Source organism: Sporisorium graminicola, chromosome SGRAM_8, assembly GCF_005498985.1.
Source record: "Sporisorium graminicola strain CBS 10092 chromosome SGRAM_8, whole genome shotgun sequence".
Lineage (NCBI taxonomy): Eukaryota > Fungi > Basidiomycota > Ustilaginomycetes > Ustilaginales > Ustilaginaceae > Sporisorium > Sporisorium graminicola.
The window spans coordinates 144,567-167,532 of record NC_043738.1 but is presented as its reverse complement, the minus strand read 5'-3'; the positions used below and the strand labels follow the sequence as shown (position 1 = coordinate 167,532).

General features: G+C 56.5%; 12 protein-coding genes across 12 annotated transcripts; 5 read left to right on the top strand and 7 right to left on the bottom strand.

Annotated features, from left to right (window-relative positions):
- Positions 1 to 192: 192 nt before the first annotated feature.
- On the top strand, positions 193 to 650 carry EX895_005840 (uncharacterized protein; the record flags this gene model as incomplete). Its single annotated transcript, XM_029886432.1, has 2 exons — positions 193 to 206; positions 278 to 650. 2 exons carry the CDS (start codon positions 193 to 195, stop codon positions 648 to 650), a joined length of 387 nt encoding a protein of 128 aa, XP_029736745.1.
- A 182-nt stretch (positions 651 to 832) lies between these two features.
- On the bottom strand, positions 833 to 1,450 carry EX895_005839 (uncharacterized protein; the record flags this gene model as incomplete). The annotated part of the gene is made up of 1 exon (XM_029886431.1): positions 833 to 1,450. One exon carries the CDS (start codon positions 1,448 to 1,450, stop codon positions 833 to 835), a length of 618 nt encoding a protein of 205 aa, XP_029736744.1.
- A 644-nt stretch (positions 1,451 to 2,094) lies between these two features.
- EX895_005838 (uncharacterized protein) lies at positions 2,095 to 3,378 on the bottom strand (the record flags this gene model as incomplete). Its single annotated transcript, XM_029886430.1, has 1 exon — positions 2,095 to 3,378. One exon carries the CDS (start codon positions 3,376 to 3,378, stop codon positions 2,095 to 2,097), a length of 1,284 nt encoding a protein of 427 aa, XP_029736743.1.
- A 677-nt stretch (positions 3,379 to 4,055) lies between these two features.
- Positions 4,056 to 5,154, bottom strand: EX895_005837 (uncharacterized protein; the record flags this gene model as incomplete). The annotated part of the gene is made up of 2 exons (XM_029886429.1): positions 4,056 to 4,326; positions 4,412 to 5,154. The coding sequence occupies 2 exons, from the start codon at positions 5,152 to 5,154 to the stop codon at positions 4,056 to 4,058; spliced, it is 1,014 nt and encodes a 337-aa protein (XP_029736742.1).
- A 336-nt stretch (positions 5,155 to 5,490) lies between these two features.
- On the top strand, positions 5,491 to 7,350 carry EX895_005836 (uncharacterized protein; the record flags this gene model as incomplete). Its single annotated transcript, XM_029886428.1, has 1 exon — positions 5,491 to 7,350. The coding sequence occupies one exon, from the start codon at positions 5,491 to 5,493 to the stop codon at positions 7,348 to 7,350; it is 1,860 nt and encodes a 619-aa protein (XP_029736741.1).
- Positions 7,351 to 7,755: 405 nt separating this feature from the next.
- Positions 7,756 to 10,410, top strand: EX895_005835 (uncharacterized protein; the record flags this gene model as incomplete). The annotated part of the gene is made up of 1 exon (XM_029886427.1): positions 7,756 to 10,410. The coding sequence occupies one exon, from the start codon at positions 7,756 to 7,758 to the stop codon at positions 10,408 to 10,410; it is 2,655 nt and encodes an 884-aa protein (XP_029736740.1).
- A 1,883-nt stretch (positions 10,411 to 12,293) lies between these two features.
- EX895_005834 (uncharacterized protein) lies at positions 12,294 to 13,946 on the top strand (the record flags this gene model as incomplete). Its single annotated transcript, XM_029886426.1, has 1 exon — positions 12,294 to 13,946. One exon carries the CDS (start codon positions 12,294 to 12,296, stop codon positions 13,944 to 13,946), a length of 1,653 nt encoding a protein of 550 aa, XP_029736739.1.
- A 271-nt stretch (positions 13,947 to 14,217) lies between these two features.
- EX895_005833 (uncharacterized protein) lies at positions 14,218 to 16,086 on the bottom strand (the record flags this gene model as incomplete). Its single annotated transcript, XM_029886425.1, has 1 exon — positions 14,218 to 16,086. The coding sequence occupies one exon, from the start codon at positions 16,084 to 16,086 to the stop codon at positions 14,218 to 14,220; it is 1,869 nt and encodes a 622-aa protein (XP_029736738.1).
- A 276-nt stretch (positions 16,087 to 16,362) lies between these two features.
- On the bottom strand, positions 16,363 to 17,625 carry EX895_005832 (uncharacterized protein; the record flags this gene model as incomplete). Its single annotated transcript, XM_029886424.1, has 2 exons — positions 16,363 to 17,453; positions 17,547 to 17,625. 2 exons carry the CDS (start codon positions 17,623 to 17,625, stop codon positions 16,363 to 16,365), a joined length of 1,170 nt encoding a protein of 389 aa, XP_029736737.1.
- A 657-nt stretch (positions 17,626 to 18,282) lies between these two features.
- Positions 18,283 to 18,567, bottom strand: EX895_005831 (uncharacterized protein; the record flags this gene model as incomplete). Its single annotated transcript, XM_029886423.1, has 1 exon — positions 18,283 to 18,567. The coding sequence occupies one exon, from the start codon at positions 18,565 to 18,567 to the stop codon at positions 18,283 to 18,285; it is 285 nt and encodes a 94-aa protein (XP_029736736.1).
- A 365-nt stretch (positions 18,568 to 18,932) lies between these two features.
- EX895_005830 (uncharacterized protein) lies at positions 18,933 to 20,077 on the bottom strand (the record flags this gene model as incomplete). The annotated part of the gene is made up of 2 exons (XM_029886422.1): positions 18,933 to 19,006; positions 19,084 to 20,077. The coding sequence occupies 2 exons, from the start codon at positions 20,075 to 20,077 to the stop codon at positions 18,933 to 18,935; spliced, it is 1,068 nt and encodes a 355-aa protein (XP_029736735.1).
- Positions 20,078 to 20,632: 555 nt separating this feature from the next.
- On the top strand, positions 20,633 to 22,300 carry EX895_005829 (uncharacterized protein; the record flags this gene model as incomplete). The annotated part of the gene is made up of 1 exon (XM_029886421.1): positions 20,633 to 22,300. The coding sequence occupies one exon, from the start codon at positions 20,633 to 20,635 to the stop codon at positions 22,298 to 22,300; it is 1,668 nt and encodes a 555-aa protein (XP_029736734.1).
- Between the last annotated feature and the right edge of the window lie 666 nt (positions 22,301 to 22,966).

The following is a 22,966-nucleotide window of genomic DNA, read 5'->3' as shown; positions in this document are numbered from 1 at the left end:
CACTCTGCAACGGAGTGCTCTTCATTCCACAGCCGGACTCCCTGGCATACATCTGTCTAGCAACAGGCGTGGTCACTCCTCGTTTGCTCTGTTATTCTTTGTGTCTGGGTCAAGGCTTTCCCACACCTCATTGCAACATACACTGTATAGCATCTCTCTGCTCTCGACGACCGGACGCCCAACTACCTCACAATGAAGCTCGTCAGGTAAGTGCACCTTCTTCTCCCCGTCGTACAGAATGAACATCATCCGCTGACTTCTTCCTTTGGCAACGCAGATTCCTGATGAAGCTCAATAACGAGTCGGTGACCATCGAGCTCAAGAACGGCACCGTCGTCCACGGCACCGTTACAGGTGTGGACATCCAGATGAACACGCATCTCAAGACGGTCAAGATGACGGTGCGCGGTCGACCTGCCGTCACGCTGGACACGCTGTCGATTCGCGGCAACAACATCCGATACTGGATCTTGCCCGATGCGTTGCCGTTGGACCTGCTGCTGGTGGACGATGCGCCCAAGCCCAAGGGCAAGAGGAAGGACCCAGCTGCGAGGGGGGCGAGAGGTGGTGGCGGCGTGGGAATGGATCGGGGCAGGGGGAGGGGGAGGGGTGGTGGTGGCATGCGTGGGGGCCGTGGTCGCGGTCGTTGAGGCGTCGAGCATGCTCTGCTTTCCACTCAAAACGGAGGCAGCGAAGAGTTTTCTCTTCCATCCATACATTCACACACACACTCACAAACCAACAATTGTACTTGTAAGGCTTCCACTCTTCGGCATCTATTTGCTTCTCTTCCATCTATTTGCTTCTCTGACGTCCTGTGCAAATCCGCCTCTTATGCTTGAGCCTGCGCTCGTGCCGCCGCCGCCGCCGCATCCCTTGCCTCGACCTCATCCATCAACTCCTGTTCACTCCTCAACAACCCCTCTGCCCTCCTCGCGGCCTCCTGCGGCACATCCACGGGGTAATCCAACCTAGTTATCTGCCCACCCCTCAACAACAGCGTCATCCTCCTAAAGTACCTCCTCCCCTCGACTTCAAAAGACGGGATATCGAGCGCCTCTCTCAGCGCATCGGTCTCGTCTGACAACAAGTCAAATTTCAACCCGAGCCGCGTCTTTGCTTCGAGCTGTTCGGCGTGCGGTTGAGTGGACAGGCCGAAGATTTTCAGCTCGGGTTCCTTGGCGAGCAGCGTGGGTAGGTGGGCGTTGACCGAGGTAAGGTGTGGCGTGCAGCCGGTGGCGCCAGGGATGGTGGACCAGGTGGCAGGGGTGGCGCGGAGCGGAGAGGACGTGGATGGATAGAGGAAGAGCATGATGGGCGAGCGCAGGGAAAGCGTGAACAGGTCGACCGTGGTGCCGGAGGTCGAGGCGAGGTCGATCAGAGCAGGTAACGGGTGTCCGAGCAGGTGAAACGCTGCTCTGTCCTCGTTTGCTGGTGGTGCTGAGGACATTGTGAACGTGGAGTCGAGGTAGACGACGGAGCGTGGAGTGATATCAGCGAGAAGGATGAGTGGAAGAAGAACAAGAAGCAAAAGACATGGTGGACCCTGCTCTTCACCAAAAGCATTGCCGAGCGAACCGGCCGATACCAACTCGAGCTCTATTTTTTTTTTCCTTCTCAGCGCGCCGGAAAGCACAGAAAACATTCTTCGTTCTCTCTCTCAACCCGTCCCTCCTCTCCACCACCACCGCCCGCAATTCGTAAGTCTCACTACCCTCTGCAGCCACCTCGCCATATCAAGGCACAAGCGAATGACGATACTTCAAACAATCTATATATAATCTGTCAATCCTCCGAGAATCTCACTAGGGATTCGCTGTGGAGAGCTTGTTTTAATCATGAATCACGGACGCTTTCCGTTCGGCTGCAACGGCTTCCAAGCAGAAAGGAGTACTGACCGCTGTCTGTTCTTCTCCTTTGTTCCCTTGCTGCAATGCGTATAGGTCTTGAACTGTCTCAGATTGCAATGGAGACGTCATTCGGCCCCTCATCCCCCCTGTGATGCCCGCACATTGCACACACGTCTCTCACACAAAGCTTCTCCCAGAATTTGCCTGAACGACTGCATAGCATTGCAACCCTTGGCCACCTCCTCTAGAAGCGAATGAGATAGCTCCCATTACTCCTAGTCAAATACCTCACCCACTTGACGCTCTGGTAATTGCTCTTCTCAAACACCTTGAGATACCTGACCAACAGCCCGGAACTGGTAAACATGAGCACCTGGAAATCCACCTCAATAGGTGGTCTGCTCCATGCCTTTCTCGTTGTTGTGCTGCTCAGCTCTGCGTCTGCGCCGAAGCTGGCCTCTCCACCACCCTGGATGCGTGCAATCTTCCACACGACGTGATTCTCCGCAGGCACGTACTTGGCCTTGCCTATGCTGACCTGGCACTTGACCGTCGACGTATTGAGCGGCACTGGAATGCGCAGAACGACGTTGGTCGCGTTGAGCTTCGAGTCAAAGTTGGCCTTGAGGTTGAGCGTGAATTCGACCTTGGACTTGGACACCTCTTCAACGATGGCGTGCACTTTGAAGGGAAGATTGACGTTGGTGGTGGAGCGGTAGCGCATCAGCTCAAACTCGCCGTCGGGCGGGACGAACGAGATGGATCGATCCGTGTCGTACTTGGACAGTTTGACGCACTGATGGAACTGGCAGTCGTCGAGTTCGACCGCGTCTACTTTGCCTTTGTTCTTGTCGTTCTTCTCGAGCACCAGCTTGTCGTTCAGCCCGAATCGGCATTCGGGCATGCCCGTCAAGTAGGCGCGCATCAGAATCGCCCCATCTACATCCGCCCTGAGGATGGTCCCCTTGTTGCTCATCAACAGATTGACCGTCTCGACCACATCGACAAACGCCTCGTTCTTGCGATACTTGACATCCGCCCTCCTCCAACTCGTAGCGCCCGTGGCCTGGATCGTGATCTTACTCGAGTCCTCCCTCACCGCCTGCTCCGACTTGACGCCTTCTGTAGTAATGTACATCTTGAGCGTGTCGATCTCCGAGTTCTGCGGATATCCAAAGTCGAGAATCTCGTCCAAGAGCTCGTAGATGAGCACAAAGTTGTTCTTGACCGCTTCCTCGTCAAACTTGCCGCCGAAGTAAGAGCGACCGATGGTGATGACGCGGTAACAGAACTCGAATACGAGTGCGGCGTTGGCGTTGCACTTGGTGACGGCAACAATGTAGAGGTTCTCGTGGCGCACGTGGAAGAAGCTGGTGGAGCCTAGAGTGATGATGGGCGAACGCACGTCCGGGTTGGAGACGACCTGGATGCGAAAGATGTCTGCGATGCTGCGACGGAGATCGTTTCGGAAGAGGCGCGAGATGAGCACCTCGCCCTTTTGGTTGAAGATGAAGAAGGCCGAGATCATGGTGAAGAGGGGTTCAGGGAGAGGGGGCTTGGATTCGAGCGCTGTTTATACGTGTTGTGCAGTGTAGGGCTCGATGGAAACGAGCCCCCTTTGGCGAGCCGCACTTTTGGCTATGGTGCACACAACGCTCTCGAATGAAAGATGCAGGGTGTCCTCCTTGGAGCTAATTGTTGCGACTGTCGAAGCGAGGCTTGGCTGATGGGACCGAGTACAATGCACTTGAAGCGGAGAATCGCGGATGCTGAAATGAGCTTTTGAGACAGCAACAAAGGGCTGTAGAAAGTCCAGAACTCTGTCTGTCGGTGGTCGAGAGCAAGATAAAGGGAAGGTGATGTCTTGATGAAACAGAACGTCGAGCAGGAAGGTATAAGTTTAAGCCAGTCGATCAAAGGGAAGAAAGGTTCGCACAAAGGGTTCTCTTTCTGTCTCCACACACGCACACTGACACTGCCCCGTCGCTGCGATGCTCAGCCGAGAGCCGAATTGACGCTCAAGCCAGCCAGGAATTTTCGTCCAATTGCATCGCCAAACGCGGCGTAACAAGTTTACAAAATTCAACACCTTGCTCGACGTCACGACCTCCAACCAATAGCACAACACACTCGATGATGATGGACACACACGCACCAGCGAAAGAAGGTGTAGTCTGATGCGAGTTTCTCTAAGTGTTGCATTGATCAAAGTGTCTGCGAAGCAATGCGTTTGTGCAACGCCGTGCGCATAAAACCGACCACTGCAGAGCAGGCACTCAGACACAGCTCTCGCGCCCGTTCGAGGTCGTCCAAGTCGATTGCGCCGTGCGATTCGGCCAGGATCTGCTCGGACACCTCATGCGGAGCTGCTTCTCTGTCCTTTCCGTCAAGGCATTGCGAGAAGGCAAAGGCAAAAACGTGTGTGCTGAGAGCATAGTCGACTTCCAGGGGTGTTGGATCCAACAGAATGACGGTGCTGTGTATTTGAGGATGATAGGGCTAGCTGTAAGTATGGGCGTAATTCCTAGAAGTACGTATAGATGTCTGTGGTTGGAACTCACTCTCCGGTGTATCTCTTGTTTGAATTGATGCAATTCGCATCCTGCTCGTCGTCAATCTCGATTTCGTCGCTTTCGCCCTGGTCTTGCTTGTACTGGCGCACCAACCCTGCCAACTGCGTTTCCGACATCTCTGTAATGTGGCTGTTCTGCCTCAACACCGTCCCTTGCGCCGCTGGGAGAATAGCGCATGCGCAAGCTGCTATGCTCGCTCTTGCTGGAATTCCCGCGTCTAGCAATGCCAACGACGCCGCATTAACCAGCGCAGCTTGCTCGGCGACGCTCGGCGGGTTGTCCGGCCCCAACAGCAGCGGCTGTCTCGGCACATGTCGTTGGCTGGGTCCCACATCCTTGTGAAGAGTTTGTGCTGATGACTGCGGTAGCGAGGGTGATGAGAGCGTCTGAAGGACCACTTGGATCAAAGATCGTGGATGGTGATGCAGCAACAGCACCGATGAGAATGCTGTCAAGAGCGAGTTGGATACATCTTGTGATGGGATGCCTGCAACACCGTGTTGAGGCTGGTAGATGACATCGAGCGTCGCACGATCTGTAAGCTCGTCGCGGATGCGTACTTCTGTGGGTCCTGAGACCGAAGCGACTACGTGCACTGGACCAAAGGAGAACGAGGCGCTGGCGTCGGACCTTGCCAGTGTACCTAATTCGGCGGAGAGCGGTCGGAGTGCAGTTGGCGAAGTTCTTCGCACTGATTGCGAAGTCGATGTGGAAGGAGCTGTTGCGGCCATCTTGTCGAAACTTCTGCCGTCGTAGTCTCGAGTGATGATGATCGAGGATTGCAAGAAGAATGATCAGCAAAACCCGACAAATGTCAAAAAATGCGGCTGTCTGTGTCAGCTCCGAATCCCGGTAAAGCTTCAAAAAGGGGAAAAAGAAAAAGAAAAAGAAAAAGAAGCAAAAACAGGAAAAAAGAGAGAGAGAGAGAGAACTTCCTGGCTGAGTCTGTGCCGCGTTTTGGTTTTGTGCGAATTGTTCCGAACAAGCAGAGTCGACGACTGCAGAATCTTCCAACACCTTGACACTCGATCATCATTATCAACATCACCACCACCACCTCGCCAAAGATGAGCTCTACACCGCCATCAACATCAACACCACCCGTCGCGTCGTCCGCATCCTCAGCGGCGACCGCATCCTCTTCGACCGCAGCTTCCGGCTCATCCACAAGCAGCAATGCCGCCGCTGGTGCTAAGCCGGTTCCTCGTGAGATCCCGGCCGTGCTACGTCCCCTCGAGTTCATGGGCATTCCCAAATCAGTGCTCGCATGGAAGCCGCGCTTGCCATCGCGCAACTGGTCCATCTTCCTCGTCACCGTCTCTACCATCTCCTACCTCTACTACGATGATCGTCGACAGTGCAAAATCATCCGCCAAGAGTATATCGACAAAGTCAAGCATCTCTCGACCGCACCTATGAAGCCTGGCGAGTGGCCACGCAAGGTCACTGTATATGCCACACGCTCGCCCGGTGACGATGACTACGATAAAGCGCTGCGATACTTCAAAAAGTACGTCAAGCCCGTGCTTGTTGCTGCAGGTATCGACTGGGAGGTCACCAACGGCACACGTCATGGCGGCCTGGCACGCGAGCTGCAGAGCAAGATCCAGGAAAGGAGACGCAAGCTGTTGGGGCTCGAACCTTGGCTGGACGAGACCGCCGCCATGTCCCAGACTCAATTCTCGCTCACACCGCAGCAGGAATTGCAGAGAGAGATTGACGGTGGTCTTGTTCTTGTTGGCAGACCTGCGTTGAAGGAATGGGCGTGGGCATTGAAGAATGGTTGGTGCACACCGCTCGAAGTGCTCAAACGCGATCGTGATGATGAACTCGCACAGGAGCTTGCTGAAGATCACGCCTTCGACGAACTCCCCGCCGAGCCTTCTTCGTCGGCCACGACCGATCGCACATCTGCACCGAGCGAGTTCCTCGACGAAAAGGACAGAGCCATCGCCGCACTTGCCGAGTCGGGCGGAGAAGACGACGGTGCAGGTGCTCCGCTTCCATCGCGCTTCGGTCCGAGCTCTGGTACCAACAAATTTGGCCAAGCTCCTTACAGCCTTGGCTCTGGCTCCAACGCATTCAGCAGCATGATGGGTCCCTCGCCTGCCGCTGCTGCCCAAGCCGAAAAGAAGCGAGCCAGAAGTGAGGCCGAAGCTGCAGCCGCCCGACTGGACCCGAAACTGCTTGAACCGCCCGAACAGATCCCCGCCCAACCACCCATCTGCTTTGTTGATTTCACCAACCTCATCGGCTGGCGCAACATCCCCACACGCATGTACCACTTCTTCCGACAGCGCGACAAAGTGCGCCACGGCGCCGAGCTCGGCCTGACGATCGTCTATGGCACTAAGGAGACCGCGCGCGAGTTCCAGGCTGGTCGACCGGGCACACTACCGGGTCAGGTGAGCGACGTGCCCCCGCAGGGAGGCGATCTCGACTGGGGTCTGCAGTCCGAGGAGCGGTACACACCTTACTTCCTCAAGTCGGACAAGAACCTCGCCGAAGCACGCGAGAGCTACTACAAGGCCCTGCCTCAGCATCTCAAGGACGCGCGCGACTTGGCGAGAGGCCTGCGCGAGCCCAGCAAGATCGAGAAGAACGATCCGAGCAAGACTGAGGCCGAGCTGCGCGAGCAGCGTTTCAAGAAGGAGAAGGAGTGGAGGAACGGCGAGATGGGTTTCGAGATTGTTCGACCCAGCAAAGGCGTCGAGTGGGACGAGAAGTTCCGTGGCAGTCTCAGGGTGTTTGAGCTGTCGAGCGAAGCGAGGCAGCAGATCGATCAGCAACAGCAGTTGAGGAAGGAGGCTAGCAAGGAACAGGAGCAGAGGATGGCAGCTGAGGACAAGATGCTCAAGGAGCAGCAGCTTGAGCGTCAGAAACAGCTCGAGTCGCAACCGTTGGAAGAGCTGCCCGTTGGCTTATAATGAAAAGGAAGAGCGTGGCACCACCACCGATCAATCGTATTACCCATGACTTGGGATCCCCGTTTGTGTCTGTCATTGTCGAACGTTGTTGAACAGCAAAGCAAACAAAGCGAAAAATTGGTCGAGAAAAGGTGTGCTTTTCGTGTGAAAATCGGGGCAATCTTGAGTGAATCGGGTTGTATTGTGGAGAAATTGCGACGCAAAGACCAACCAACACAAAACGATGCTCGACAATCAAGACCTTCTAACCTTCATCCACCACAACCCTTCCACACGATTCGAGTTGGCCACTCACCTCAAAGATCGACCCAGACCATGAAACTCTCAGTATAATCGTCTCTTCGTCTCGCATCCCTTTCCATAGGTGCTTCCGCTACTCACGGTACAACAGCCACACACTACACCATGTTCGAACGCTCGCTCTCGGCCCTCATCAAGGGTCTTCGGTCACATCGCGGCAAGGATGAGCCCAAGTATGTCGCCCAGGTACTGGACGAGATCCGCCACGAAGTGCGCTCCGGCGACCTCGAGGTCAAAGCCGAAGCCGTGCTCAAGCTCACGTACCTCCAGATGCTCGGGTACCCGTTTTCGGGTGCAAACTTCCACATGCTCGAAACTATGGCTTCCGCAAAGTACCACCACAAACACGTCGGATACCTCGCTGCTGCTCAGTGCTTCTCTGCGGATACAGAAGTGCTGATCTTGGCCACCAACATGATCAAGAAGGACTTGCAGTCGAGTCAGCCGCTTGATGTAGCTATTGCGCTCAACGGGTTAGCTCACATTGCCACGCCGGATCTGGCAAGGCATTTGGGGCCAGATGTGATTCGGCTGCTGACGCACAGCAGACCTATGATTAGGAAAAAGGCGCTGCTCGTACTGTATGCGCTCATTATCAAGTCGCCCGATTTGCTCGAAACCAGCTGGGACCGACTCAGGGACAAACTCGACGATTCGGACTTGGGCGTGGTATCGGCTGCAGTCAACATCATCTGCGAGCTCGCCAGGAGAGACCCAAGGCCCTTCTTGCCATTGTCACCGCAATTGTTCCGTCTGCTAACCACCTCGACCAACAACTGGATGCTCATCAAGATCATCAAGCTCTTTGGCTCGCTCACTCCACTCGAACCACGCCTGGTCAAGAAACTCGTGCCGCCAATAACCACCATCATCTCCACCACCCCGGCTATGAGTCTTCTGTACGAGTGCATTCACACTATCATCATCGGCGGTATGCTCACTCAGCCCGGCGGCGATGATCTGGCGCACACGTGTGTCGAGAAGCTCGCAGCTTTCTTGACAGATTCCGATCAGAACCTCAAGTACATTGCGCTGCTGGCCTTAGTCAAGATCTTGCCCAGTCACCCACACTTGGTTGCGCAGTATCAGGAGGTGATCTTCGAGTCGATCGAGGACCCTGATCTGTCGATTCGGTTGCGAGCGCTCGAGCTCGTTTCGGGCATGGCGGTGAGCAGGAATCTGGAGAGCATTGTTTCGCAGCTGCTGTCGCACCTGGAACCGCCTTCATCTTCGTCTAAAAGCGCAAACGGTGGCTTAGATGGTGTCGGCGCAGCTGCTGCGGCGTTGAAAGCGAGTCTGGCCAGTGGCGGCGGCGGAGATGCGGACCCATCGTCGAGCTCGCTAGCCGCCATCACTTCAGCCAACAACCCGACACTGTCGCCTTCGTACAGACTCGAGATCGTGGAGAGGATTCTGGCGCTTGGCAGTTTCGATACGTATGCCAATGTCGTCGATTTCTCGTGGTACCTCGACACGCTTCTTCACCTCGCCATGGTGTCCAATCTGCCAGATGGCAACAGCATCGGGTCGAAGATTCGCGATCAGCTCATCGACATCACGGCGAGGGTGCGGGCGATCCGGCCGCACGCCGCACGCGCCATGATCTCGTTGCTCAGCGATGGACGGCTTGTGCCTCCGTACGACTGGACGACTGCTTCGGATACGACTCTCACCGTCCCCACCAAGCCGACCACAGGCGCAGCAAGCAGCGGCGACGACTCGCGAGAAGCACGCAAGGCGCTGCATGCAGCAGCGTGGATCCTCGGCGAGTACGCGTACGAGCTGTCCAACCCAGCCCACGTGATCCCGCTGCTACTCAAACCGGCGCTCTACGATGCCACTTCATGCGATGCGTCTACGTCGGCAGCGTGCGTACACGCCGCGGTCAAGCTGTACGCATTCTGGGCCTCGGCTGTCTCGACGCGCTGGAGTGCGGATGGGCGCAAGCCGCAGGTGGAGTTTGAGGACATGGTCGGCGTGACGCGCGCAGTAGCGGCGAGGTTGGACGCGATGCAAGGTGTGACATCGGACGCAGAGGTGCAGGAGAGGACGGTAGAGTACCGGCAGCTGTTCAGGCTGATCGAGCGGGATCTGGAGGCTAGTGTTGGCGGCAAGGACGGGCATGACGAGACGACCCCGCCACGAAGCTTGGATCTACTAGCGCCGCTGTTCTTCAACCACGTGCTGGGACCGTTGGGTGCCAACGCGCAGTCCCGCGTTCCCGAGCCGCTGGATCTCGACCTGCATGCGTGGATCATCCAACCGGACAGCTATGTCGTTCTGGACGCCATTGATCTCTCGTCTCAGCTTATCGACGACGATGCGTCTCCATACCACCCCGCCACTCCGGCAGCAGCAGCAGCACCAGCACCGGCGATCACGGCGAAGGAGAGCAAATCACAACGACAGGCGAGACTGGAACAGCAGCGCATGGATCCGTTCTACATTGTGGATTCTGGCGCGCCCGCAAAGCAGCAGCAGAGAGTGGAAGCGGAGGAGGATGACGTGGATCAAATCCCCATTGTTCGGCTCGATGGGCTGTTTGCGACGGAAACGGACAAGGTGAAGGAGAAGGACGCGCCGGTGTTGGAGCAGGAAGAGATGCCCGAGCCGCTGGTGCGCAAGAGCAAGAAGAAGGGGATGAACAAGGAGGCGCAAGAGGCGAGGGGCGAAGAAGGCGAGGTGGCGGCAAAGGTTGTTCGAGTGACCAAGAAGAAGAAGGCGGCGAGAAGCGCGGGGTCGAACGTTGTCATTGATTAGGGCGGACCAAGTTTTGCGTGCAATGCAGAAGTTAAGCGGCTCTTCCACACGATCATGATCGGGGTTCAGACCGAGAAAGAGGAAACCGGCGTTCCAGTCCCGGGAGCGTCGCCAGATAGATCAGCCTGACACAAGATCGATGTTCTCGTGACCGCACCCCAGGCCATTCTCGTGACTTCTCACCCCTGCGCTTCGCTTGTTCCGCTTCTCTTTCGCTGACGATTGTGTGACCATTCGCTATGCCAATTTCGCTGTGGTTTGCAAGTCGAGCTCGCTGAAAACGGACGCCCGAAGTGAGGCCGTGTACGATCGAACTTTACACTAACCATCAGGGTTGGCAATGTAGGAAGGACGTAACGAGGGAGAAAACAGCTGATCGTCGCTGCTTCTGACCATCGTCCCAGAGGTCTATCAGTGTAAGGGCAACGGCTGCTAATTCGCAGTTCCCCTAGCTTCGATCGCAGGCTTCCACGTCAGCTTGTTGTTGTCAAAAGGGGCCGTGTTGTTCACCGGTCCTGCTTCCGATGGATGCCGTTCGCGCGCGTGTCGCAAGCGTAGATTGGAGCAAGTTGCATGAATGCGTCCAGAGCCCACGTTACAAGGCTTGGTCCGCGCTATATCCATCTGTGCCCCCTGCTTTCGCCCTGCGATGTCACGCTTGCGGCTCAACATGGCCTTGCGCGGAGAACGAAGAGAAAAAAAATCGCCCCTAACCCACGTCTCGTTCCAGCTCACACCACGTCTGCCGAAAGAAGAGTTCCGATCGCCTACCAGCCTTCTCACAATCGATAGAGACTTGTTTCGGTACTCTGATGACCGGGATAGGAGATGGAGGGGATTGCGACCATTCATCGCGAAAGACAATCGCAAGGCAACAGAAAAAAACCCAGATCTGACTAGGGAGGTACTCGAACGCTCGTTGGTGATGTGCGGAGGTGTCGAAGCCGACCGTGCTAGAAGCCCTCTTCCCTTTCTGTTGTGCTGCTTGGAAGAGAGGGCTCGACACGGATCGAACGACAAGAGTTTGTTAAAGAAATCGGCAGCCGTATTCCGAAAACCATTTGTTTGACAGCTTTTGACCGAAACTGTAAATTTTGTCTTATTCCGATATTGCGAACCGAAACAAATTTTGGCCGAGGCCGCTCTCTCTCTGTCTCTCTGTGAGTAGCAAGCGCCGTGCCAGTCGTGCCAGATGCTCCAGCCAGACCGCTTGCTGCGACACCTCCTGTCGCTCTAGGATGCTTATCTCCAAACCGCCTCTGAGCTATTGGCGCTTCTCTCGCTCGAAGGGGGCAAAGGATGACTCGAGAGGGGCAGCTTTGGCGCAAGAAAGCAGTCGACAAGGGTCGGAAACGGTCTTACGCTCCATAGTCGTTCTGCAAATTGCTTTCCGGGGCAAGAGTATAAGAAGCGCAGACTCTGGAGCTTGATCACGCCATCGCTGAAATCACATCACGCCATACCTTCCATTACTCCCCCGCTCCGCTTTCATATTGCCCCCTTCCCTTCACTTTGGGAAGCTTAACCCACACTTTACATTACAAAGCCCCTTCCCCGCCTGTCCCCGTCCGTTCGGATCAACGTTCGGAAGCACGGTATACCAGGAATCCCGGAAAGCACTGTTTGACAGCCCGGTTCCCGCACACGCAGCACTCTGTTTGTCTGGGTGCTTTGGTTTGTGGGTCTCACGTCTGTTTGTCCGCTGATCACCCCAGTTCTGGATCGCCGCGCTGCTGTGCATAGGCTTTTTTTAACTGTTCGGATATACTTGTCCAACGGATCGTCGTGGACATACCAAGGGAAGCCGTCGGATCAGAGCGTTGAGAGCATCCCTACCCTTGCTCTTCAAGAAATCCAAACCCCGGTGCAAGTTTTATTTGAGAATGGTGCTGCTGACATACATCAAGGCAGCGACCACGGCGGTGCAGACGCCCGAGCTCACCCTGGCCGAGAGCCTGGCGTACCACGAGGACAAAGCGCGCTTCCTCGGCCAGCATCCGTCGTACCGCGATGCGTCACTCAGCGCGCTGCGCAAGCGCGAGTTTGCGCGCCTGCGCTCGTCGGTGTACCTCGACTACACGGGCGCGTCGCTCTATCCGTCCTCGCTGATCCGGTCGCACCAGCGCTGGCTGCTGCGCAGCGTCGCGGGCAACCCGCACTCGGACTCGCCTGCGTCTCTGCTGAGCACCGGCGCGATGGAAGAAGCGCGCAAGGCCGTTTTGCACTTCTTTGACGCGGACGAGGCCGTGTACGATGTCGTGTGGACCGCCAATGCAAGCGGCGGATTTCGTGTGGTCGGCGAGGCGTATGATTGGGCTGGGAAGAAGGCGGTCATCCCGCGCGATGCGCACAACTCGTTGAACGGCGTGCTCAGGCAGGCGCGCCGAGGTGGCGGCTGTGCAGAGCTGGTCGAGTTCGATGCTGCAACCTCGGAAGGTGGGGTGATGGATATGATCTCCCGCCAGGCGTACGTCGACATCCTCTCTAAACCCTCTTCCGACGAAGCCAAGAATGGGAAAGGTCTCGCGTTCTTCACAGGCCAAAGCAACATCACGGGCGCCAAACTCGACCTGTCCCTCCTACCGCTCGCCAGATCCCTCGGCTGGCACACGGCTCTCGACGCAGCTGCCCTAGCCCCCTCCACACGCATCTCGCTCCGCAGCCTGCACAACAGCGTCGACTTTATGTTTGTCTCGCTCTACAAGATCTGCGGCTACCCCACCGGCCTCGGCGCCCTCCTGCTGCGCAAAGACCGCTACGCCGATATGAACCAGAAAGCCACGTTCTACGGCGGCAACATCAAGGGCATCACGATGGACTCGTTCGACTTTACCCTCGTGGAAGGGCCGGAGCGCTTCGAGGATGGCACGCCCAACTTTGCGAGTATGATGGCGGTCAAGGAGGGGTTGGAGTTTGCGGGGCGGTGGATGGGGAGGGTGGCGGTGAGGAATGGCGAGCTGATTAAGTGGTTGGTGAGCGAGCTCGAGGCGATCTACTACCCGGAGGAGGTTGCAGGGGAGGATGGCGGTGAGAAAGAGAAAAGATCTTTGTCTTTTTCGTCGACGTCCTCCTCCTGCACTCGACGCACTGCTGCAGGAGGAGCAGTCAAGCTCATCCGCATCGGTGGAGCTCCCACTCCGCGCGGCAGCACCCTGCCCCTGGTCTTCAGCTCGCCCACCGGCCACGCGCTCAACTACCGCTTCGTCATCTGGGCCGCTGCACGCCTGGGCATCTCCCTGCGCGGCGGGCCCTGCATGTGCAACCCCGGCGCTTCCTCGAGCGTCATGCACCGCGGCCTCATCACCGACCTCGACGCTTCCACCCTGCTCGCAGAGGCCGACGTCGGCATCGTCCGCGTCAGCCTCGGCGTCGCCACCAACTTCAAGGACGTCTGGCGCTTTGTGCACTTTGCAAAGTTGTTGACCGTCCAGCAGTGGAGGATGGACATGTGGCGCAAGTTCGAGCAGGTCTATCCGGGGAAAGAGTTGAGTTGTGATATCGACGAGTTGCAGGCCAGGGCTACGAGGAAGAGGTAGGCGACATCCCCTGATTTCGATGCTTTGTTTGTTTTTGCTTTTGATGGATTCATGGAAATGGTTTCTTTTTCTAGACAGAGAGTGAGAGAGAGTGCGTGTGTTGTCTGATGTCTGGTCTCTTGCGTTCGACGACTAGGTTATCGCGAACGGATCTTTGAGTTTTGAGACGACAGCAACCACAAACGCACGCATGCAATCAATCCTGTACACATCCCACGCACGCCGCCACTACTCTCTGTCCATCCCAGTCGTGAAATTTCCATCGCACCGCTCACAAAGCCTCCAAAGTGCTCCTACTCCTCTTGGCCGTCGCTTGTACCCTCTTGGCATCCCTCAAAATCCTCATCGCCGCCACCTCTACCTCCTTCTCTCGCATCCACCTCTCGCCCAACACCACGCTCTCCCCTGCACCCCCCTTCTTCCTACCCGTACCCGTACCCGCACCGCTCTTCTCCAGGGCAGCAATCACACGCTCCGCCCTGCCCTCGGCCTGGTTCAGCCACTCGATCGACTTCTCCCCCTCTCCTTTCGCTGCTGACGACTTGAACCATGCCGGGATCAAGCTTTTCGCCGCCGCCGACGACGAAGAGCCGCGCGTGAGGGCATAGATGGTCTCGGCGACGTGCAGATCCAAGATGGACTGGTGGTGGGTGAGCCACAGCGTATGCAGCTGCGATTGCGGCGACGACGTCGACGAGGTGGTGGAGACGAGCCGGTTGAGTTCGGCGGAAGAGAGTTGGAGCGCCGACATCTGGGTTTGCAGTGCTTGTTGCAGGGATGCTGTGGTGGGCGTGTGCGCGTGCAGGGCGGATTTCGAAACGAGAGCGGTGATGAGCGAGCGCGTGAGTGCTGGTGTTGGTTCTGCGCCGGAATGCGGGGTTACTGGAGATGCTACGGCGGAGGATTTGGCTGCTGACGTGAGCGTGGTGTCCTTGGCCGATGGTTTGGATCTTGAGAACCACCCTCCCAACCGACTCTTGCCTTGCTCTTCCGGTGCTGTCTCCTTGACTTGCTTTACAACAAGCTTCTGGTCCAGCTCGGGCGTGCTCGCTCCAGCAGTCGCAGCAATGCTAACAGCCTTGTTGAGCCACTCCTCGGCATCCTCTCTCCTCTCCAACGCCGAATGGAGATCACCGAGCTTCGTAGCAAGTCGCACCAATCTGCTCGCCTGCTCCCCCTTTCCACCCGTTGTCAAGCTCGCTACATCGTACAGCTTCTCGTAACTCGCAATTGCCGACTCCAATGCACCTCTGCTTCCCTGTCGCTCCTTGACTGCGGCCAACCTCGCCTCGAGAGCCAGCGCCAACGGGTCGACGTTGCTCAGCTGTTGCCTTGCCGCCTCTTCTCCAATCAACCCAGCCCGAATGGCGTCTGTATCAGGAAGCTTGAAGCCTTTAGCCGCTGCGATCTTGACGGCCAAGTTGAGGTACTGCATGGCCAGGATCATTCCATCATCCACCTTCAACGTCTTTGCGGAACCCATCGAAGTGATTGCGGTCCTTCCCAGACCGGCATTGCCCGCCGCGCCGCCAAACATGACACCAGGCGAGATGCCGCCGCCCCAGTTGGCGCACATCCACGCGGATCGTACGGCGTGTCGGCCCTTGATCCCCAGCCTGGGGTCTGTGCCCGTCTTGTCTGGCGATCCGGACCACGACTCCTCGAGCGCCTGCTCGCTCCACCCGTACTCGTCTGGAGAGGAAGACGAAGAGGCGGAAGCGGAAGCAGCAGGCATGGCAATGTGCTCGACATACTGATGAGCGGCTTCGAACGAGACGACGCCGATGGTGGCGACTCCAAGCGCGGAAAAGGTGATGATACGGGCTATGCGCGAGATGGTGTAGATGAACTGCGCGAATGGCGTGCCAAAGGATTGCAGCACTTGGTGTTGGTTCGGGGCGGTCGAGTAGCTTCGTGCCAGAAATGCGCTGAGGGGTGTGGATGAGGTGCGCAGGGCTGTAGATCGAGCGATCGTGGTCGAACGCGATGATGATGATAATGATGATGATGATGGTTCCAAGCTGGGACGCACTGTGCGCATCATCGACATCGGTCGCGTGGGTCGGAGCAGAGCTGGTTGCATTGTAGTTGAGGATTTACCTCTGCTCCAGGCAGGAGTATTTCGTAGCAACGGCTTCATGGTGAGTTGTATGGATGACAAGAGGGTGGGCAACGACGATGAGAAGATCGAGAGTGGAGCAAAGTCAATCGAAAAAGTGTCTTATCGAGCTCCGCGTGCGCGTGTATTCTTTTCTTGTAAAATCGGCAAATCAAAAGCCCGATTTGCAACACTAGATGCACCTCTTCGTGCTCATGCTCCGTAAGATCACTCTCAAGCACCCACGCTGCAACCGAGCACAGACAAAGGAGCGTCAGGACATGCCCAGGTAGCTTCTTATTATATGTCATCGACAACTCAAGCATCCTTGGCAAGCGCCCTCTTTTCGTCATTGATCACCTTTTTCGCCAATCCTTCGCGTCTCTTCTCCCTCGCCTCGATCCCAATGCCCGCGAACACCACAGCGACACCGACCCACTGCAGCCTGCTCAGCTCGTGCTTGTACACCACTACAGAGAGCAGCATCGTGAACAGCTTCCTCGTCACCGTAATCGACACCAACGTCAGACTGCCAAACCTTTCCAAGGTTTCAAAGATCGACACCTGCCCCACGGCTCCTGCCAGTGCGTAGGCGATGATGTCTCTCCACACTTGCGGGTGCTTCTGCGTGAACGCCAGTGCGGTTGAGAGCTGTGTAGGCTGTCCTGGTGTCGAAAGCAAGGGCAGGGGGAGAGACAGGGCGAGCGCCATGAGGAGTGCCGAGATGGCGTTCATGACGAGCATCATCTGTCCTGCTGAGACGGTCTTGCGGCCGAACTTGGAGAAGACTTGGTCCTGGGTACTGTTGGTAGCTCCATCAAGAACCAAGTTGAGCAAACAGAGGAGAAGGCCGATGACGCTGCTACTTTCGGGTCCTTTCGCCTTCTTGCCTGGTTTGGCGGGCGCGAATGCCATGAACAGCCAGATGCCGAGTGTGACCAACCCGACCACGGCGTACTTGTACGCTGCAAAGTTGCGTCTGTACAACACCACGTTCATGACGAGCACGGGCACGAGCTTGCATGATTTGGCCAGCGTTAGCGTAGGATATGAAATGTAGCGCAGGCTGAGGAAGCCCAGTTGGGACGCGGTGCTCTGAAGCGCTGCGATCAGAATGTAGCGCCAGAGCAGCGGCGAGATCCAGCGAGAGCGCGTTGGTACAGCTGCGCCATCGGATGTCGATCCATTCTGCTTCTGCGTCAGAATGCCGTTGGACGTCAGAGTGTGCAATCCGAGGATATGAGAGACGGGCTTGTTGGAGCCGCGGTTTCGCACGAGGAGGTAGACGCAGGCCACAATGGAAGAAAACAGCGCCTGTACCGTGTTGAGGAATAGCGGCGAGCGGAAGTAGTCTGGTTGCGGATTAGGATGCAGCAGTGTCGCCGGTGAGAAGTAGGGTGTCTTGGTCACTGTCGCATCAGAAGCAAGGCAAAGCGGCAAAGCAATGATCAGCATCCAATACCATGCAGATATTAGAGCCAAGGCAAAGAGAAGATACCCACGTCGTTCCTGGAGAAGACCCCATATCAAGAAGGTGGTGTATATGGATCCGGCACAGATTCCGAGCTGAACCAGCGTCATCTTGGTGTTCCTCAAGCAGATGGTGGATGAAAGGCAAACACACGCAATTGTCAATGGAAGAAGAAGGCGAGAACAACACCTTTGCTCGCTTTCATGCACGGCGGAGAGCTAATTTCCACATTTCTCGAAGCGTGTCTGTGCAGCGATCGGCAAATTCTCAAATCTGCCACGTCAACGCACAATCACCCGATTCACATCCGAGCCTCTCACTCACTCACTCACGCTGCTCGCTTGCCGATAGCACACAAACGGCGTATTGAATCGCGTGACTTGTGACGGTATCAAACAAAGCTGATGGAATCAGCAAGGGGGACAACTTGTATTAAGGAAGCAGTGCAGTTCAGCGTAGTGAGTGGAATGCGGAAAGTGTATATATACTTCGGGATGGGATCGTCTCTTGCACTGGGATGAACCTGGGCAGAAGGCATTGCGACGACGAGGAGCAGCTTCGTCGAACAAACGCAAATGCTGACGGCCCTGTTTTCGCAGCGATGGACCTCTTGACATGTTAGGACCGCGCGCGAGTGTTCGGAGGATGCGGGCTTCTTTCGGGCCATCCTGCACGGAAACGACCGGTGCTAATCTTCTCGGAGGTGACCACAATCGTCCCTTTCCATCTACAGTGTGTCATTGAATGTTGTAATGGGCCCATCGCCTTCACTCGATCTTTGTATCGACCTTGCGTTGCGCCCTTGTCAGTGCCGCCTTGACGGGATCGGCTATCGCTCGTGGCACACCGTTCTTGGCAACGTAGATGGCCACCAAGATGAACACTGCATCGACCACCAACAGCAGCCAAGGGTTCCACCCGCCCTTTTCTGATGCGCTGGCTGGCGTTGACGCCGCATCACTTGCTGATGGCGGTGAAGACGTGTCGAGTCCTGCGACTTTTGGGTGTCCAGGTGGCGGTGTACCTTTAAATCCTAGTGGGCATTGACTCATCGTTGTCAAGTGGCTTGATGGGTGGTGCGTTGCGTTTGAGGGTGGTGGTCGTGGTGGTGGTCGTGGTGACAAGAGCAGCGAGGGTCGTTCCAGCCTGCTTAAGAGGAGGCCACGGTGAGGTGGAAGCTAGTTATCGTTGAGAGACGAAGGTCGGTTAGGTGTTTGAGCGAGGCGTAATTTCAGCCAAGTCTTGCGGATGATGTCTCTCGCTTGAAATTTGTGGCGGATTGGACCCTGAAAAAAACTGTGTCTCAACTCGCGGCAGCGCTTAGATGGAAACCATGCATCTCCCGCACACTGGGCATCATTCAAACACCAATCACCGCAGCCTCATTGTTCAACCAACTTGTGATTACAAAGCCTTATCAGTCGTTGTCGAGCGAGTATCCGAGCTCTCTGTCCGCGTACATAGCGTCCATGCGTATCAGATTGGTCCACACTGTGTCCACAAAGGAGAGGCGAGAAGATGGGTCAGTCAACTTGTCGCGAGCATTGCGTGCCGTAGTGCGCACTTACTAGGCTTCAAAGTCTCTGGCAGCGACTTGCCAAAAGCAGGATCGCGCATCCACTCGACTCCGTGCTGGAGTACGTTCCTCGCTCGCTCTGCTGGCCCGTTGCCGCCCTGCGAAGCATCACCAAAGCAGCCGTGCAGCGTTGCCCGCTTTGCACTCGGCAGGTAGCTGGCACGGTGCAAGATCCTTTGCGAATAGAAGGCGGTCTGCCCCGGCTTGAGTTTGACCCTCAACGTGTTGGGTGGATCAACACCAACCCATGAGCCATCGGGTGCAAAGTCGGTTTGCTGCTGCTCGGACTCGGATTGCGAAGGTCCGATCTGGGTAGCTGCGGGCGGTTTGGCATTGTTGGCACTGATCTCTGCAGCTGTGCGCAGTCGTCTGTGTGTAGCCGGGACAATGAATAGACAGTCGTCGTCATAGAGCGCAGTGTTGAACTGTACACCGTAGGTCGGAGTCTGCAGCCGCGCTTCCTCTTCGGCCTGCGAAACGTCCGGCCGAACATCGTCTCGATGCCATCCTAGCGCAAACCGGTGCGAGTCCGGGTTGATGAGCAGGTTGAATAGCTCCATCTGCATCTCATTGGCCTCGGCACCTATCAGCAGGGAAGCAATCTCGATCAACGGCGAGCTTCCGTAGAACTGCTGAAATTGCTTTGACAACGAAGAAGTTGTGTGTGAGGAGGCGAGCGTGTCGAGCTGTGGATTCATGAGGTGCTGCACGCCCCAGCTGTCCCGGTTGTCCTTTGTGAAGGGGGGGAATGCGTTGCCCACCACTCGGCGATGAGTCCAGCTTCCATCGCGGGTCAGCTGGGTTGCCACGTCGGCGGATTGTCGAAGCGAGTCGACGTGAAGCGGCGAGGAAGCGTCGGAGGAGAGAACACCGTCGAGAATGATATAGCCCTGGTCGCGATACTGACGCAGCAGGGCTTCGGGGTCGTAGCCAAGCTTACGCAAACGTGAAGCTGCATCGGCTGTGCCAGCAAGGGCTTCCACCATGGTGTTGAGGTAGCAGAGATACGGTAGATAGCGCCCGGCGTGGATGCTCGAAGCTGCTCGAAATTGGCCCGCCTGCCTATTAATATAGCACTGCCGTCTGTCCAGCGCTACCTGATGATGGGGAAAGAAACCGCCTGGCCGATTTGATCGAGAGATAGCAATGCAAAGCACAGACCACAGCAGTAGCAGCAGCAAAAACACTCTGTCGGCGACTCTTCCGACACCTTCGGAGTCGATACCGATGCAGAGCGAGGTGCGAGCGAGCCCCTTGCCGTCTTTGCCCCGATAAAGTCGCCGAAGAAGCCGGCTTTGAAACCTAACATTAGTGTGAAAAAGCGCATACTTGCTTGAGTAAGGAAGCAGCTCTTTGAGAAGAACTCCGAGGGATTTCTGTGTGTGGAGTCATTCGAGACACACTGTATGACTCTTCGCACGCTCCACTTGCGCTGGACTCAGCTTTCAGTTGCTCCTCTTTCAGCTGCTGCTTCTTCCCACGCTTCCACTACCCCATCAATCACCACCCTCATCGTCTCTTTTGGACTCAGCTTGAACACCATGAGCGGCTACACCGACTCGATATGCGTGTTCTGCGGCTCTTCGCCCGGAAGCAAGCCCGAATACATGGCGGCGGCGGCCAGCGTCGGCCATGCCATCGCCAAGCACAACTATCGTCTAGTCTACGGCGGTGGCTCCCGCGGATGCATGAGCGGCGTCTCTCAGGCCGTGTTCGAAGCGGGTGGACATGTCCTCGGTGTCATCCCTCAAGTCATGGCCACCACCGTTCCCTCTGGTCACCCTGGTCACAAGTCCGGTGGAGCGACTGTCGTGTCCAAGGAAGGCACCGGTCCTACCGTCCACAACCCGGACGCCGGCTCAGGTCTAGCCGAGACCGTGGTGGTGCAGTCCATGCACGAGAGGAAGCAGCGTATGGCTGCGGAGAGTAACTTGGGCTTCATCGGCCTTCCAGGTGGGTACGGCACGTTTGAAGAGGTCATGGAGATGGTCACTTGGACGCAGCTGGGCATTCACCGCAAGCCCATGGTGCTACTCAACGTCAACGGCTTCTACACTCCTATGAAGCAGCAGATCGATCTGGCTGTTGAAGAGGGCTTTATCTCCAAGGCTGGGCAGCAGCTCATCAGTGTGGTGGACTGCGACGCTTCCAACATTGCTGCGTGCGGTGACGCTGTGCTCGCCGAGGCTGTGCGTCTCGCCAAAGAGGTTTCTTCCAGCGGATCCGGCTACTGGGACTGGAACAAGCCGCAAGGACCCGTCAGCACTGCCGAAGGTGGCGTCATCGACGACGCTGCCAACAAACCTCTCCAGCTCGCCGATGGTGAACAACTGGCGGTGGAAGTGTCCAACCTTACGTTTAGCTTCAACCCGGACATCCCCCCTTCTCTCGAACGCTGCAATCTGCACCTCAAGCGCGGCTCGCGCTGTCTATTGATTGGTGCCAACGGTGCAGGCAAATCGACGCTGTTGCGCTTGCTTGCTGGAAAGAAGCTGTGCGACTCGAAGGTGCGCGTATTCGGTAAGGATGTGTTCCGCGACTCTCCCTCGGGCGTCACGTATCTCGGCACCGAGTGGGCGATGAATCCCGTGGTGCGCTCCGACATCGTCGTTTCCACCTTCCTGGACTCCGTGGGAGGCTACCGTCACAAGGCGCGTCGCGATCGTCTGCTCGATATTTTGGATGTTGACCTCACGTGGCACATGCATGCTATCTCGGACGGCGAGCGACGACGTGTCCAGCTTTGCATGGGGTTGATGGAGCCCTGGGACCTGCTGTTGCTCGACGAAGTGACTGTGGATCTCGATGTGCAAGTCCGTGCGGATCTGCTCGACTTTTTGCAGCAAGAGACGGAGGAGAGGGGCGCGACGATCATCTACGCTACACACATCTTTGATGGGCTTCAGAGCTTCCCGACGCACTTGGCGCACATGCGGCTGGGCACCACGACGACGACGCTCCCCATCGATTGGCCCGCGACCAATCCGGCCGACATCGCTGCTCTGCCTCCGACGGCAAGTGCGGATAAGGACAGGGACCTGTCACCCCTGCTCAATGTCTCCTTGGCTTGGCTGAGGGAGGACAAGGTAGTCAGGGCGGAGGAGGAGTCCAAACGTGGAAGGACCAGAGGTGCGAACAGAAAAAACGAGACGACCGACTCGGAGAAGTTTTTCAGCAAGTACGATTACTCACAGACTGTTACTCGTTAACCGTGCGACTCTTTTTGCCTGAAGAGGCCAGCTCAACGCTGGCTACATTTAGAATGACTTACATCTCGCAGACATATACATATACGACGTACACATTCGATCCTCGACTCTCTATCTTCCTCACGATGTCTTGCTTCGCCTTGATAAACCTGTACTTTTAGCTCAGTCTCTTCTTCAAAAATACACCTCAGCTGTTCAACCAGAAAATAATCAACGTTGTCCGTGTGTGGATGCCGCAGGACGCAGGGATGGATGTCTACAAGAGCCCGCATTGCGGGGGAGGTGACGTCGTCGTTGCGGTCGGTTGAGAGGGGAACGTGGAACGGCATGCGGTCCGCGTGTGGGCGGCAGGAAGGCCATCCGACGGAGACGGCCGAGTTGCTAGGCTAAATTAAGGTTGGGGTTTGCCGTATTGTCTTCATAACGAAGGGTGCTACTCGTCACGATGGTGTTGTTGTATGAATCATTCAAATGAACTGCTTTTACGGGACAAGGTGCTGAAGCTACCGATCGTTGCTGGTCACGTTCCGGGGTTGGTCCAACGCATACTTTTCTCCGGCTATAAAAGTGTGGCCGTGGGCTGCGTTTCGCACCTCCGCCTCCTTCACCACTTTCTCCATCTCCCCCAGAACTACCGATGCATCCACCAATCGCTAGCGTTGAGAT